General features: G+C 43.3%; 1 protein-coding gene across 1 annotated transcript in view; it reads right to left on the bottom strand.

Annotated features, from left to right (window-relative positions):
* The window catches only part of LOC142106904 (putative oxidoreductase YteT), a 92,600-nt gene extending 74,678 nt beyond the window's left edge, over positions 1-17,922 (bottom strand). The window contains exons 1-2 of the mRNA XM_075189957.1: positions 17,693-17,922; positions 5,959-6,018 (exon numbers count right to left, since the gene is read on the bottom strand). Of these exons, the coding sequence (XP_075046058.1) occupies positions 5,959-6,018; positions 17,693-17,761 (129 nt within the window). The 5' untranslated portion in view covers positions 17,762-17,922. The remainder of the gene's footprint in view (positions 1-5,958; positions 6,019-17,692) is intronic.
* Between the last annotated feature and the right edge of the window lie 204 nt (positions 17,923-18,126).

The following is an 18,126-nucleotide window of genomic DNA, read 5'->3' on the forward strand; positions in this document are numbered from 1 at the left end:
CTCTTGTGCTCTCACCATTTCCTCACTACACTTGTACGCTCTTACCATTCTTGATTTCTGATTTCTTTCAACTGTCTATTCCACACCTTCTCTAGCTTTATCATGATTTACTCCTCTCTCACTTCTGTCTTCTCCCTCTATCCCCCTGCTTCCCATGTCCAACCTTTCCATATTCTTCCTCCTCCTCACTCCCCCCTCTCACTTCCCATCCCCCTCCCTATTTCACTCCTTATCTCTTCTGTGCCTCTGGGCCCCTGATCTAACATGCTGCCCCCTCTTACATCTTTTCCTCTCGCCTCCCTTTTCCCACTCACACCCTTTCCCTCTTGTCCCCTTCGCTGCTCTTTTCTCAGTGTCAATCTGCTCCTACCTACTTCCTCCCTCTCTTTCCCCCCAGCTTATATTCTCCCTCACGTCACTTCTACCCTCTGCCTCTCCCATTCATAAACCCCCTTATCTGCCCCATCTCCACTCCTCCCCCACCTCTTGCTCCCCTGTCCCTCATCTCCTGTCTGCTGACAAATCCCCTCTTATTTCTGTGTCTTGTCCAATTCGAACCCTCTCTTCCTGTCATTCCCCTCGCTCCATATCATACTCACCCTTGCAGACGAGCAACCCCAACAATGTCATCCACATCTCTCCTCTTCCCTCTCTTCCACTATCCTGTGGTCTCTGGAATGCCAGATCAGTCTGTAACAAATTGACCTCTATCCATGATCTCTTTATCTCTAGATCCTTCAACCTGCTTGCCATCACTGAAACCTGGTTATCCCCAGAAGACACTACCTCTCCTGCTGCTCTCTCTTTCGGGGGCTTGTCCTTCTCCCACACACCCAGACCTGAGGAACGGCAAGGTGGTGGCGTCGGCATACTTCTCTCCTCTTGCTGTTCTTTTCGGGTTCTTCCCCCTGAACCCTCCCTCTCTTTTTCCTCCTTTGAGGTACACTCTATCCGCCTATTCCACCCAGTCCACCATCGTGTTGCTGTTATCTACCGTCCTCCTGGTCCTGTCTCCCAATTTCTTGATCACTTTGCCACCTGGCTCCCTCACTTTCTCTCCTCTGACCTTCCCTCCCTGATCTTGGGGGATTTTAATATCCCTATAGATAATCCCTCAGACCCTGCTGCCTCCAAACTTCTCTCCCTCACCTCCTCCCTTGGTCTCTCTCAATGGACCTCCTCTCCCTCCCATCGCAGTGGCCACTCCCTAGATTTGTTTTTTTCACAACTCGGTACTGTCTCTGACCTCATTAATTCACCTTTTCCTCTCTCAGACCACCATCTCCTCTCTTTTAGCATCTCTCCACCCCTCTCATTGTCCCCGGCCCCCAAGGTTACTCTCACCAGGCGTAATCTTGACACAGTTGATCCTACCAGTTTCTCCTCCTCCCTGGGCTCACTCCTCTCCCCCATCACCACTCTTTCTTGCCCCGATAAGGCTGTCTCCTTCTACAATCGCACTCTTACCGCTGCACTTGACTCTGTCGCCCCAGCTGTCACCGTCAAGCTTCGTCGGTCCCCGCCACAACCGTGGCACACTAAACTTACCCGCTATCTTCAAAAATGCTCCCGCAGTGCAGAACGGCTTTGGAGAAAGTCACGCACTCATGCTGACTTCCTCCACTTCAAGTTCATGCTTGCCTCTTATAGTTCGGCCTTTTCCCTCTCTAAACAATCTTTCTTCAAAGCTCTCATTTCTTCCCAATCCTCCAACCCCGTCTGCTTTTTGCCACCTTCAACTCCCTCCTCTCCCCTCCCCCTCCCCAGCACACTCTCTGCTGTCAACTTTGCTACCCACTTCTCCTCCAAGATTGAGTCTATACTTCATGACATCTCCCAGCAGTCCCTGCTTACCCCACCCTCTCCCCCCTTCATGCCCATTCTGTCCCCCTTCTCACCCTCCTCTGCTGCTGCCATCTCCTTTCTCCCCTCCAGCTAGCTCACCCTCCTTCTCTTCCTTCACTCCGGTATCTGCAGATGAAGTCCATACCCTTCTCTCTTCCTCTCCCCCCTCCACTTGCACACAGGACCCAATCCCCTCCCACCTCCTCCGCTCCCTCTCTCCTGAAGCCTGCTCCCACCTTGCACACCTCCTCAACCTCTCCCTCTTCTCTGGAATCTTCCCCTCCTCTTTTAAACATGCTCTTGTCTCCCCCATAGTCAAGAAACCGTCCCTTGATCCCGCCTCTCTCTCTAATTACCGCCTTATTTCGCTCCTCCCTTTTACCTCCAAACTCCTTGAACGGGTTGTCTACAACCATCTCACCTCCTTTCTTTCCTCTCACTCACTACTTGACCCGCTCCAATCTGGTTTTCGTCCCCTCCACTCCACTGAAACTGCCCTCACTAAGGTCACTAATGACCTTCTCCTCGCTAAATTCAATAGGCACTACTCCCTTCTTATCCTCTCTGCTGCCTTCGATACCGTTAACTTTAGGCCTATGTAACACTGTTATCTCCTGGTTTTCCTCTTCCCTCACCAACCGCTCCTTCTCAGTCTCTACATCACCCCCTCTTCCCCTACCCATTGGCGTTCCTCAAGGCTCCGTTCTTGGCCCCCTGCTTTTCTCCCTCTACACCTCCTCCCTTGGTGTCCTCATCCACTCCTTTGGCCTCCAGTACCACCTCTATGCTGATGATACCCAAATCTATCTTTCATCCCCTGACCTCTCCTCTTCCCTTCTGTCTCGTGTCTCCTCCTGTCTCTCGGCCATCTCATCTTGGATGTCCCAACGCTTCCTTAAACTCAATATTTCCAAGACCGAGCTTATAGTCTTCCCCACCTGCCAGGACTCTCCCACCTCCCCCCCTCTCTATTTCTGTTAATAACACTACCCTCGTTTCTGTCCCCCAAGTCCGATGCCTTGGGGTCATCCTTGATTCCTCCCTCTCATTTACGCCTCACATTCTGTCCCTCTCTAAATCCTGTTACTTCCACTTTTGGAATATTTCTAAGATACGTCCCTTTCTCACCACGGAAGCCACGAAAACCCTTGTTCACTCGCCTTGACTACTGTAACCTTCTTCTCTCTGACCTACCTGATTCTCGCCTTGATTCTCTTAAGTCTATCCTCAATGCTGCTGCCCGCCTCATTTTTCTCTCCCGCCGCTCTATCGCTGCTGTCTCCCTCCAACAGTCACTACATTGGCTCCCCATACCCTACAGAATTACATTTAAACTCCTCACCCTCACCTTTAAAGCTCTTAGTCAATCTTCCCCTCCCTGCATCTCCAATCTCCTCTCTACCTACACTCCTACCCGCCCCCTCCGCTCTGCCTGTGGCCGCCGCCTCACTACTTCACTGATCACCTCCTCTCACTCTCGTCTTCAGGACTTTGCCCGGGCTGCTTCCCTGCTGTGGAATGATCTTCCATGTTCCATCAGGTTAGCATCTACTCTCAAAGGCTTCAAGCGTGCCCTTAAGACTCATTTCTTTATTCAAGTCTATCAGTCCTCCTAACTCTCTTGTCCTGGCTCTCTCCCCCAGTTAGTACCACCGTAATTTGTGTCTCCCCTTTCCCTTAGGATGTAATCTCTCATGAGCAGGGCCCTCTTTCCTCGTGTGCTCCTTCTACTGTTCCTTCACCCTCTGTACCTCTTGGCCTGCTTCCCTAGCCCTGCTTTCCCTGTTTTCTTAAGCTTCGGCCTTCTTCTCGCTGATTTCTACCATCCCTTTCACTATCTGTCCCAGATATAATCTGATTTGCTTTACCTGTCACCTGTGTTTGTATATATTTGTGTATCATGTTGTGTCTTGGTTCTGTTTTCTGTATATGTAATGTACGGCGCTGCGGACCCTTTGTGGCGCCTTATAAGTCAAAGATAATAATAATAATAATAATAATAATAATAATAATAATAATAAAATACACATATAAACACTGACAGACGTACAGAACCATTATTTCCTAGCATTCACAAGCTAGAGTCATTCCTCAGGAGTCAGTTCATGTTCCCATGTCCCTAGATGATCCCAATAAATCTGTCAGATCCTAATTTACCTAGTATTGTTATGGAAAGGAGGCCCCAGTCACTCAACCAGCACATTATCTGCAACTAGAGACGGCTGGTTCACTCCCAGTATGACAGAACATGTAGCCCATGGGACTCAGACCATGTGTTATCTCTGCTATAATAATTAAAGCTGTAATCTTCTCTTACACCCAATACTACATATACTGTCCTGCAAGACCGTATGCTCCCTTGTTACGCCATCCGCTACTTCACACAGCTCTATAGAAACCACATAGTTGTCAACTGTCTGTAATTTCCAAATTTTATATATTAGATGAAATTCTTAATACCCGTTAAACATTAATGGTTACTAAAATTATATATCAGACGTTATTTTGTTGTATTTTTAAAAAAAAAAAAAAAAACAAATATTTGGCAACTGTAGTTCACCAGTGTCCACCTAATGCCGCACATTATGAGCTTGACTCATTCAGGCACACGAAAATGAACTTTTAAAAAAAACAACAACAAACTATAAACAAATAGAAAAAATTGTGTATATGCTCGTCCATATTCAACAAGGAGTGGAAGTAAGATACAAGTCTCTAACAGACAAGACACTAGGCAGGATACGTCCAATACATAGGTGGAACGTAAAGCGCCCAAGAGAACAGGCAGAAAAATAAATAAATAACAATTCAATTAATATCACCTCTTGGGGCCTGATTTGTTCTGAAAGAGTTCGCAATTTATTTTTACTTAAGTTTTCTCCTGGACAATACCATGTTGCAATAAAATGGGGTGCAACTGAGTTTTTTTATTTTGCACATAAGTTAAATACTGGCTTTTTTTTTCCTATATCAACTTTAAAATTCAGTGTACAAATAAGTTATCAGGTATTTGTGTGTTACATGAAAAAAACAACAATTATTTAAGTTGTGAAAAATTAACTCATTTGCATTGCAACATGGTTTTGTCCAGAAAACTTACATAAGAAAACTTACTAAAATTTGTTGCTTAACTTCTTTACTGAATCAAGCTCATAGTCATTGATTACAAAACAATTAATAAACATTTATAGAAGAAAAAAAATAAAAATAAAACAAACTTATGTACTGTAGGTATTAATAACATCCTAATGTATATTCATAAGGATGTTATACAGTGCATAAAATGGGGGGGGGGGGGGGGTGAATTATGGTAAAGGTCTACACACTGACAATGAATTACAAACACAGGAAGCCATTTTTTTCCCCTCTGTTCCTCTTCCAGTACCAACGCGCCCTCTGATTGGTCCTGACACTCACATGACCCTCCATTTAAAGTTGGTGAACATAATGATTTGGTACTGTAATACCACATAGCATCTAGCAGCCCCATGTAGGTGGTGGTGCAGCTTTAATGCAATTCAGCTGGGAGTATAATAAATATATATCTCCTTTATTGATCTCTATTGGTCGGGAGGGACAGCTGATCAAAGAGGGCATCACATGAGTGGATTATTATTATTATTGTAAATCTAATCATTTATAGCTGGTTGGTCCAAAACACCATTTATTGACACCTGGGGACATTTATGGAAACTAGTGCAGAGGAAAACTGTGATGTTGCCCCTAGCAACCAATCAGATTATAGTTGTCATTTTCATAGTGCAGATTAGAATAAATGCAAACATTAGTTGCTATGGGCAACACTACAGTTTTTCTGTGCACTAGTTTCCATAAATGTCCCCCAATACTTACAATGTATAAGATGTATTTATCGGCCAATACTTTTCATACGTTGCACAGAGCACTTGGCTCAACAACCTGTACAACCTAAACAGATGGTTATCACCTTTCTATTAAAATGAATGTGTTCAAGCGTGTCATGCTGTTAATGGTACGCCTCTCAACGTGCACAGAAGTCAACTCCATCTGCATTTGGGTTTATTGTAAGACAAGCAGGAAACAATATTAACAATGCATATATTGATAATAAATCAGCACATATGTCATACTTACTGTATCAAAGTCATGCTGGTCGTTTGTCGCCTCTAATGAGTTTTCTTTATTCTTAGACTCCTGAAAAAAAAAAAAAAAAAAAGGGATAAATAATTCAACGTTGGGTATATTACCAGAGAATAAAACTAAATTAAAAGGGGGAGTAAATATGTTCTGCGATTCTGACAACTACACCTACATTAAAAAATATAAAATTTAAACCTTTCTTCCTTAAATGTTGCATACATGCTGCTACTTTGCTGGTCATTTTAGATCAAATTTGCCAAAAATTGTTGAGTGTATGGGCCCAAAAAGGGGGATGATCACAATCAACATCTTGATCGTCCACGAATTGCTCAATCTTTGTGGACATTTGGAGCCCCCCTTAAGATCATATAAACAGAGGAAAGCAATTTTCACTCTGGCTATGTTGGGGAGCGGGCACTGTAAGGAGACGTAGGTTGTAGCTCCTGTCCCCTTAGTCATCAGGCCAAGGTGAACTCTGCAGTGCCAATAGATTTCACAATATATAGTTCCAATCTGCTGATGTTTTCACCCCCTGATGTTATTAGAGCTGCAGATAACCACTAAATATAGTGTTAATTACTGTCCTAGTTCACATTACTGAACGCTGTAAATCATTAGTAAGAGACACAGGTCAATTTATTCTGCTTTGGTAAAACCATAGATCATTAACCAATAACTTAGTCCTAGCTCCGTTTTCCCCGGTTAATTTCCTGCTGTATTAGTTTGTAGGTGTGGTTAAAGTAAAAAAAAAAAAAAAACACAAAAAACATATAGAGCCATTTCTTCCATAAAGTGAGGTGGCCCAATTCTAGGAACAGAAGATGTGAGGTTCCCACCGACATCCCTCTCTCTTCCGTGTGCCCAGTGTAGGTCACCACTTCAGCATCCAATGACCACAGGAGCAGTGTTCACCCAGCACCCATTTCCAGGTGCTCCACCCGGCTCTTTTAACTTGCTACCCGGCTCTTGAAGCCCAACAGAGTCCTATTATAAAAGAATAAACCATTGTTTCTCCTATTAGAAGAGGCAGTATGTGAGCACTACAGCCAGCAGTGTGTATTAGACCACTGACCACCAGTCTGACCAGTCCTGGCAGGTGTGGGCAATAACCTCCAACATTTTCAATATTAATGCAATGTATTACAACTGCCCCCATCCAGATGCGTCTTAATACCACCAAGCTGGCAAAATGTTCTTGGGAAAACACTGAGGAGGAAATATTGATAGTGGGCAGAGAGGTGGTACATGGATGGAAGAATACAAGAAAGGCCTAAAATTGGTGCAGGGGAGGGGGATACAAGGAATGGAGGCACAGAGGAAGTGCAGGTGACGGGGATACAAGGAATGGAGGCACAGAGGAAGTGCAGGTGACGGGGACACAAGGAATGGAGGCACAGAGGAAGTGCAGGTGACGGGGACACAAGGAATGGAGGCACAGAGGAAGTGCAGGTGACGGGGACACAAGGAATGGAGGCACAGAGGAAGTGCAGGTGACGGGGACACAAGGAATGGAGGCACAGAGGAAGTGCAGGTGACGGGGACACAAGGAATGGAGGCACAGAGGAAGTGCAGGTGACGGGGACACAAGGAATGGAGGCACAGAGGAAGTGCAGGTGACGGGGACACAAGGAATGGAGGCACAGAGGAAGTGCAGGTGACGGGGACACAAGGAATGGAGGCACAGAGGAAGTGCAGGTGACGGGGACACAAGGAATGGAGGCACAGAGGAAGTGCAGGTGACGGGGATACAAGGAATGGAGGCACAGAGGAAGTGCAGGTGACGGGGATACAAGGAATGGAGGCACAGAGGAAGTGCAGGTGACGGGGATACAAGGAATGGAGGCACAGAGGAAGTGCAGGTGACGGGGATACAAGGAATGGAGGCATAGAGGAAGTGCAGGTGACGGGGATACAAGGAATGGAGGCACAGAGGAAGTGCAGGTGACGGGGATACAAGGAATGGAGGCACAGAGGAAGTGCAGGTGAGGGGGGGGGGGTACAAGGAAGAGAAACATAGACGCAGGCAGTAACTGGGGAGGGAGTATAGTTATCCTTCCTCCTTCATCTCTTTTGGTCCTTGAATTCCTCATAAAGTAACTGCAAGTGGTGATACATGGTTACTCAGGTCGGTGTGATTATGGCTTTAAGATCATTTCTAGAACGGATGTTTGTTTTGATGCTGTGGGAGGATGTTTTTTTAGGCCAAAATTGGTTTGTGGTTTTATATGGAGTGATACGTTTATAACAGTGTAGGCGATGTTGTAGCAATATGAAGCAATGCCAAATGTTGAACGAGAAGCAAAAGGAAAATGAATTAATTGTAGGGCATTGTTGTACAGTGTCAACATGCAGTTTAGATCCTCAGCAGAAATGAACAGGTGTTTATATACCTTTAAAACATTGGTGACGTACATAGCAGAGCTCAGGCAGAGTGCATTACAAAATTCACAAGAAGAATTAAAAATAATAAAACTAGATGGGCATTAATGAAGTTATATATATATATATATAAAATATACACACACACACACACATATACATACACACTTGATTTGGACATTTTGATCATGTATGCAGATTTTTTAAAAATTTGATCAGATGTTCTGATGTGTACCCACACCATTATTTCTACTACATTATTCAGTTAGATACAGTGCTATATATTAAAGCATTTTTACAAGGCAGTCTGCAGGGTGGAGAAATTAGAAAGCGGATCCAATTAACTTGAAGAGGAAGCCACAGAACAATGATTGACAAACAGACGACATGAGAAGAATATTAAACTGGATCAGTAAATTACTATGATAAGTCTGATTAAAGGCTTGTACAGATGGGGGTTGGACAACACCTGTTAAAGGGGAATACTCTACCAGGAAACACTGCTACAAGAGGACACAATCCAACACCCTCCAGTGAGTTCCTGATACCGTACACCTCATGCACCTGCTATGTGCACGGTCTGAACACTCCCTAATGAATTGTTTACCCGCCAGGCTTCCTAAAACTGCTGCTTCACAATCTTCTTACCTTTATTTTTAATGCTGTTTGTGAACCTCAACTTCAACCCATTATAACTACATACTTGACACACTTTCTTCCAGGTGCTCATTTTCGATTACCCTCTACGGTCAGGGGCACACGCAGGATTTTTAAGGGGGAGTATCATCCCCGAAAAAAATAGAGAAGGAGAGCTCGCTGCTGCGCAATGCGGCCGTGCATGCGCAGTAGCTCCATTCAGGCGGCACTGCATTGTACAGCAGCCGCGGACGCTTCTTTGACAGCGCCGCGGCTGCTGTACAGTACAGTGCCGCTATGTAGGGGCACTGTTTAGCCCCCGTTCTTCGTAGGGGAGGGGTTTCTGGAGAACCAGAAACCCCGCTGCGTGCCCCCCCTGACGGTTTACTAATAGCCTTTATAGTCTCTTATGAATGGTCTGTTTTACCACTTACTCACTCTGTTACTCCTGCTTAGCGAACTCCTTATTTACTACGGCCTCTAAACTTCTCCTGCTTACTTCTTCATCTGGTGTTTCCCAGTGGACGTCATCTCCCGCCCATCACGATGGACACTCCTTGAACCTTGTGTTCTCCCGTAACTGTACAATTTATGGCTTCTCCAACTCGGCCTACCTGCTCTCGGACCACAATCTCCTTACCTCAACTTGCCTCTAGCAGCCCTCCTGCACGCAAATCTTCCTAAATGGCCTTGACTTGATTCTCTAAGCACGGTGGCTCAGTGGTTAGCACTTCTGCCTCACAGCACTGGTGTCATGAGTTCCGTTCCTGACCATGGCCTTATTTGTGTGGAGTTTGTATGTTCTCCCCATGTTTGCATTTGGGTTTCCTCCCACACTCCACAAACATACTGTTTAATTTGGCTGACAAAATTAGCAGTAGTGTGTGTGGGGCAGGGACTGATGACAAATATACTCTGTACAGGGCTGCAGAATTGGCAGCGCTATGAAAATAAATGGTGATGATAATGATGATGCTGTAGTCAAACTACAACATGACCCTCTCCACAGCCCTAGAATAGGCACCTCCAGCAACCACACATCTTCCAAGATCCAAACCCTAAGCCTAGTACTCCAAACAGGCCACACCTGCAGGCGTGCTCTCATACCGCCATGCATAATCTTGCTCCAACGCCGACGTCCTCCACTAAAAATGTATTTGTCTTCTCACTATCCCGTTTTCTATCTCTCTCAACCAAACCTACTTCAAGTACATAATATCTACCCAGTCGACCAACCCATCTCCTCTTTGCCAATTCGCTTCTCTCCCTCACTGTTCATGGCTTGGCCACTGCTTCATTGGTAAAAATCAATTCCAGCCGTCAAGAAATCTCCTCTCATCAGATACATCACCCAACCCCTACGTTCTCCTCCACTCACCTACATATCCATCCATCCTCAGTTCTTTCTCTCCTGTTACTGAGGAAGAGGTCTTCACATGCATCTCTTCTTTTTCCCCTTCAGTCTCCTTGACCTTGTTCGCTCTCAACTTCAAAATGCGCCTCTTTCTAACCAAAACCTTTTTCAACTTTCCAATCTCCAGGTTTTGCTACTACAACCTTCTCCTATTTGGCATTCACCTCACCCATCTTTCCCCTCTACAATCTATCCTAAAAGCTGCAGCGAGACTGATCTCCTCGCTCACTGTTCCACATTCACTCCAAATTCGTACACTGGGTTCCCGTTACCTCTAGAATTCAATTCATACTTAGCGTCGCCTTTCAAATCCCCACCAACTCCTCCCTTTTATACATCTCTGACCTTATCACAATATACACTCCCTCTCAAAGGTGCCTCTGGATGGTGCCTCCTCTCCGATAACCACCTTTCACTCCCTCATTCAAGCTTCTCCCTTGCAGCTCCCCACTTATAGTCCTCTATAATCTGCCTAACCAGACTCTCACCTCATTCAATCTCTCAAGTACTGTCTAAAAACCCACCTCTTCCTCTAGACCAGTGTTGGCTAACCTGTGACACTCCAGGTGTTGTGAAACTACAAGTCCCAGCATGCTTTGCCAATATATAGCAGCTTATTGCTGGAAGGGTATGCTGGGACTTGTAGTTTCACAACACCTGGAGTGTCACAGGTTAGCCAACAATGTTCTAGACTGTAAGCTCCAACGAGCAGGTACCTCTCTACTACATGTTTCACATCAGCACCTTATTCATCAACCTCATATGCACTTGTCCTGTTTTTATATACGATATGTATTCTGTATGTTTTTCATGCTTACTTTCCAGCGCTGTGGAGTTTTGCGACGCCTCACAAATAAAACGATGATGTGATGATGAAAGTGTAGAAAAAAAAAAACGTACTTGTTTTTCCCCTTACTTTCAAAAGAGAGTACAAAACTTGTTTTGAAAGCCTCTTGGCAGCCCAGTGTACCCTGTACTTAAGGAGAGCTCCATAAAAATGGCATTATATTGTACTGACATTTTCCGCTTGTAAACACTGCAGGCAACGTTGACACTGATGTGAAGCAAATGCTTGTCAGAAAGTGGGTAGAACATTGATTCACTTACATGATTTGTGGACTATTTGCAAATTTACCAGGATTTAACAACATGTGTTGAACATCTAATTTCAAAGCCCATATGCCAGACATAACTGACAGAATATCTGCATGATTTTCTCCAGAATAAGAAGAAAATAAATGTACATTCATGTAAGCTTTCTTTCGTATAATCAAATTTTTTACTAAGGCCAAAATTCAGTAGGTGTATTTGTTCCAGCTTATCAATTACTGTGCTACACAAACAAACCTATTTCACAAATATACAAAGGACATGAAGAGATTGTCACCAGGAAGTCGATTTTAATCAGCTGGTGCAGTAACAATTTGGTACTAATTTAAAAGCTGATGTTATCAAAACCATACTTACCAACTCCCGGAAACTTGTTTCTGGGAGAGGGGGCGTGACTGGAGGGCGGGAGGGGGCGGGACGAGGCCAATCGCGTCATTTTGGCCCCACCCCCCGCAAAAAACGTAATTTGCGTCGTGGGGGGCACCCTCCCGCCCTCCATGGCGTGATTCACCGAGAATCGCGTCATTTGACGCGATTCTCGGTGAGATGGGGATGCGGGAGAAATGCCAGCTTGCCCGGGAGACTGACCCGAATTTCGGGAGTCTCCCGGACTTTCCGGGAGAGTTGGCATGTATGATCAAAACTCCTTGTCATCAAACAAGACTTTACAAATACAAATTATAGATTAATAAGCTTTGTCAATGTACCTAAGGGCAGTGGAAACAGATGCGCCAAGTGTCGAATAGCCAGAAAACGTTTAATTTGGCCTCCTAAGTGTGTGGCGAAATTGAACCAAACGCAATTACATAGGACATGCAGTGATAACCAGAGCTTACACTTGCAGTCCAGGGAAAGGAAGTAATAAATGGAGAACACTCCACTGCATTTACTTTCAGCAAACAAGCATGCATTATCGAAATATGTTCCTGACCTAGGTGCAAGTAGGTGAAGAACCAATAGGTTTTGTCCCCATATCCCTTTACTGGCATTAAGAGACATTAGTAAAAGTAAGATTATTTACACCAGTGGGTAAGAGACCTAAGGTTGTGGAGACTGATTATTTTGTATTTCATTTGTGCAATAGGTCAGAGTATGAGACTGGCTATAGCCGTTTGCCTAAAAACAAACCATACCGTATAGTTTATACTACACAGTAGTATGGGATTGTGCACGGTGGCTCAGTGGTTAACATTTCTGCCTTACAGCATTGGGGTCACGAGTTCAATTCCTGAACATGGCCTTATCTGTGTGGAGTTTGTATGTTCTCCCAGTGTCTGTGTGGGTTTCCTCCGGGTGCTCCGGTTCCCTCCCACATTCCGAAAACATACTGGTAGGTTAATTGGCTGCTATCAAATTGACCCTAGTCTGTGTGTGTGTGTGTGTGTTAGGAATTTATACTGTAAGCTCCAATGGGGCAGGGACTGATGTGAGCGAGTTCTCTGTACAGCGCTGCGGAATCAGTGGCGCTATATAAATAAATGGTGACGATGCATCTCCATGGAGCGCTTTCACTACCATTCCAGGAGTCACTTTGCGGCATATTTCAGGAATCGTATTCCCCCCGTATGAATTTGAGCTCTGGCTTCTGCAGAGTAGTGAACTGAGATCTATTCCATTTGTATGTGTTTATAGCAAGCGGGTTTATCTTCCTGTGTGTCTAGCAGCACAAGGACCAGTGGACACATGACAACAATCCACAAAATCCATCCTTCTGCCATTTGTAATTTTGGGCGATATGAACAACATTTTTTTTTATATCAATTTAAAGTACATATATAATTTTGCATCATGAATGTTCTGATGTGGTAATTCTGCTATACGGCTATTGCTGGTCTTGCTACCATGTGATGCTTTATTTCCGCAAACAACCTATTGAATCCTCTTCAGTTAGGCTTCCATTCGCAACACTCCACAGAGACGGTGTTGAATACCGTTGTCAAGGATTTGATCACAGCTAAAACTAAAATCCATTACTCTCTTCTAATTCTCCTGGATCTCTCTGCTGCACTTGACACTGTTGACCACTCTCTTCTCATACAAACACTACAGTCACTAGGTCTTCAACTGTTCTATCCTGGTTCTCATCCTACCTATCTAATTGATCTTTCAGTGTTAAATTCTCTGGATCCATCTCTGCTCCGCTTCCTTTATCAGTTGGAGTACCACAAGGCTCAGTACTAGGTCCTCTGCTGTTCTCCATCCATATCACTTGTCTTGGAAAACTAATAAGCTCCTTTTGATTTCATTATCACCTCTATGCGGATGATACACAAATCTATCTATCCTCTCCTGATCTCTCTCCATTTGTGTTGTCTTACGTTACTGTCTTTCTGCCATTTCATCTTGGATGTCCTCTCGCCAACTCAAACTCAATCTTTCAAAAACAGAGTTAATAATATTCCTACCCGTCAACAGAAGTTCCCTACCTGATATTTCTATTTCTCTTGACAACATGACCATAAACACCACCCGGCAAACTGGCTGACTAGGTGTAATCCTTCCCACGTAAAAAACATTTCCAGAATATGCACATATCTCACACAAGACACTTCAAAAACTTGTATTCATGCACTTATCTCCCACATCGACTATTGCAATTCCCTCCTTACCGGTCTTCCCTGAATCAGATTCTCACCCCTAATATCAATTTTGCATCCACTGGCTAGATGCCTTTCCTTGCAAATCTTCTTCCTCTGCTGAGCCACTTTGTCAATCTCTACATTGGTTGTTTTTTTTTCACCAAATCCAATATAAAAAAAATAACATACAAGGACATGAACAAAACTGCACCAACAAACATCTCCTCACTTGTCTCAATATATGTCCCAAATCAAAACACCTCCGTTCTGTGTATCTCATCATTACCTCAACATCATCACCATTTATTTATACAACGCCACTGATACCGCAGCGCTGTACAAAGAACTCATTCACATCATTCCCTGCCCCATTGAAGCTTACAGTCTAAATTCCCTAACACATACAGACAGACAGAGACTAGAGTCAATTTTGATAGCAGCCAATTAACCTACTAGTATTCCTCCCATACAGGACTTTTTTTTTTTTTATAGGGCTGCACCCACTTTGTGGAAATCCCTCCCGCCCATAATAAGACTTTCCTCTTGTTTTCAAACCTTCAATCGTTCTCTGAAAACCCATCTCTTCAGGCAAGTTTATAATATTGCTCAACCCAATATGTGCTACGCTTGCGGATACCTTGTAACACCTTATAAATAAAGCTTATAATAATAACCACCTCGTTAAGCTCACGAGGTTACCTTATTACCACCCTATAAACAGTTTACACAAGACAAAAACCCACTGAGCCCTTGACCAACATTGAAATATGACTGGATCATATATCCCACTAAGCACTTTTACCTTTACATTCTGGATGGAACAATATGCAATATGTAGAACCACATGTATCAAACTCCCATTGTCCCATAGATTGTAGACTTGCGAGCAGGGCCCTCTTACCTCTCTGTCTGTCTTATGGGCAACACAGTGGCTAAGTGGTTATAACTTTTGCCTCACAGCACTGGGGTCATGAGTTTGATTCCCGACCATGGCCTTATCTGTGTGGAGTTTGTATGTTCTCCCCGTGTTTGTGTGGGTTTCCTCCGGGTGCTCCGGTTTCCCCCCACACTCCAAAAACATACTGGTAGGTTAATTGGCTGCTAACAAAATTAACCCTCGTATGTCTGTGTGTGTATGTTAGGGAATTTAGACTGTAAGCCTCAATGGGGCAGGGGCTGATGTGAATAAGTTCTCTGTACAGCACTGCAGAATTAGTGGCACTATATAAATAAATGGTGATGATGATGTCTGTATATGTTACCAAGTATCGTTTTATTAATGTATTTGTTCCCAATAGTAAAGCACTACGGAATTTGCTGGCGCATATATATATATATATATATATATATATATATATATATATATATAAAAATGTTGATGATGGAGATTATGTGATTATTTATCAGAAAATATTCATGCACTTCACCCTAATAAGAGATACAGGAACTTCTGCGAGATACTTTATTTGCAGGACAGGACTGTGCAATTATAATTAAAAGTTGTGTACCAGTTACGTGCTGCATTATTTCATTGCTGAGCCGATTCTATCCTTCACTGCGTCACCCACCCCTTTCACAGCACTGCGACATCATCGTTCGCCACAGGGTGACAAATTGGCAGACGCAACAGTGACTGCCGGCTACAGCACCAGTGTCTTGTGGGTCATAAACAATGTCATAAATTATAACAGTCCCATTATAAATATTTACATCTACAGTTCACAATATGCAGCCTGGAGAAAGCGGAATTCCCAAATTTCTTCTGTAGAAAATCATGAAACAGGGTAGACTCCGGGGCAGATCATCATTTATATAGCGCCACTAATTCGGCAGCGCTGTACAGAGAACTCACTCACATCAGTCCCTGCCCCATTGGAGCTTACAGTCTAAATTCCCTAATATAGACACACAGACACACACATAGACAGACAGAGAGGGAGAGACTAGGGTCAATTTTGATAGCAGCCAATTAACCTACTAGTATGTTTTTGGAGTGTGGGAGGAAACCGGAGCACCCGGAGGAAACCCACGCAAACACAGGGAGAACATACAAACTCCACACAGATAAGGCCATGGTCGGTAATCAAACTCATGACCCCAGTGCTGTGAGGCAGAAGTGCTAACCACTAGGCCATTGTGCTGCAGAAAAATATATATACATAGCATGCAATATAAAATCAGCTGTTTTAATATATACTAGGCTCGTTCCAAACTCGCACTTCTACAGTGACGATCAGGTCTTAAGTTGATCTTCTTAAACTAACATCCTCCACGGTTTTGAACCATAAAATTTCTATGGTCTTTTCAACTGTGGTAAACATGGTGTTGGATGTAAAGGGGGGTTCAATTAGCCACGAAATGTCTCTGGAAAGTCGGTGAGAGATTTGACAGATATCTCTGCCCATTTTTCCTCGCACCTGAACTATGAACAGAGATTTCTAGCGTAATCACCAGCAATGGGCACGGTGTGACGGCTGCGCACCACATCGACAGTCGAAATTGCCCCCTTATTGTCACAGTAACATAAAATCATACCCATGTGCTTATTGCTTTATTTTATATTTAAGGTTTTTGTACCTCTATGTTTGGAGTTAATTAGTGTTGAGGGACTTGGTTTATTTGGCTATTATTTGTGGAAATATATTTCCTTGTTTATGTCTTTTGTATTCTTTATTTAAAAATATTAATAGAGACTCAATGCAAAATAAAAAAAACAAAAAACAAACAAATAAGGACCTCACATTAGAACAAATTTTGCTTCAATTGAGACACAACAGAAGAAGTTAATTATACGCTAAACTGTTACATCTCACCAGTTTAGTGTGAGCAGACAACCATGATTTAATATTTTGATAATTTTTTTTACAGTCCAAAACAAAAGGAGGTGGTGAATGTAAAATCAACTGAATTAAAATGAAGACCCAATTCTCACCGTAAAACGGCGAGTCTTGATCTGGCTTAACATCTAATAATACAGACTGGCTTTATATTACACACTACGTATATTTCTTTTTTTTGGTTCCAACTGCCCTGCCGTCTACACTATTTATATGATAAATATTGCAAAGATATAAAAAGTGGCATACGCTTCTCTTGTACTCCAGCAGAGAGTACCACCACTTCAGAAATTATAGCTCTTTCCAAGCAATGGATCTTCCAGGGACTTTTAAATCAGTAAGTAGACCCTAGAAGCAAATCAGGAATTTTTTTAAAATCAATATATTGAGCACCCGTAGTCATTTTTTACATGCATCAACCACCTGGCTCCAGTGCAGAATGAATGCTATGTATTTTTTTTTTCTAGTAAAATAAAATGAAAACTACTAGACTATATATCAATGTATTATAGTGACACTTCTGATGTTATAAAACAAAAACAGTACTCGAACTTCCTTTCTATAGGAGATTTGCAAAAACAGACAAAAAAAAAATGATTATATAATCATAAATATTGCAGTAAATTATTCTAAACACAGGAATATTTTGAAAAGAAACTTGCTCTTGTTAACTATGGAATTAATTTGTGACTCTAAATGATAAGATCTGGCATGTTGCATTTAATATCAGACAGGAAGAATCACATCCTGTTCAACAGGCATCAGCACAGTACCTGATTTGAGGAGGGGGGCTTGTCACCCCTTTTACTGCTAGATCTGAAGACCTTGTTGAAGAAGTCCATGATGTCCCTGTCACCAATTCAGTTGAAGCCCCCCCAGATAAGTGTGCTGTGGGGAAGGTTTGCACTGTCACACAAGGAGAAAGTCACACAAAACAGGCTGTTGAGTGGGAGAATATTTGCAAACATTGGCTGCTTCTTCCAAGGCACATGAGGGTGACGTCACAAGCCCCGCCCCCCCGGTGTCACTGACTCATCATGCAGACACTCCTGCACTGCTTGTTGCTGCTGATTGACTGCAATACTAATACTAATACAATACTACACTGATATGATTGCAAGTAAAATATTTGCAAGAAAGTTGTTTATAATATTGATGCAAAAAAAAAGAAGAACGTTGTTGCTTAAACTTGTCTTGCAGAGACACA

The sequence above is a fragment of the Mixophyes fleayi genome, chromosome 11, assembly GCF_038048845.1.
Source record: "Mixophyes fleayi isolate aMixFle1 chromosome 11, aMixFle1.hap1, whole genome shotgun sequence".
NCBI classification, from domain to species: domain Eukaryota; kingdom Metazoa; phylum Chordata; class Amphibia; order Anura; family Limnodynastidae; genus Mixophyes; species Mixophyes fleayi.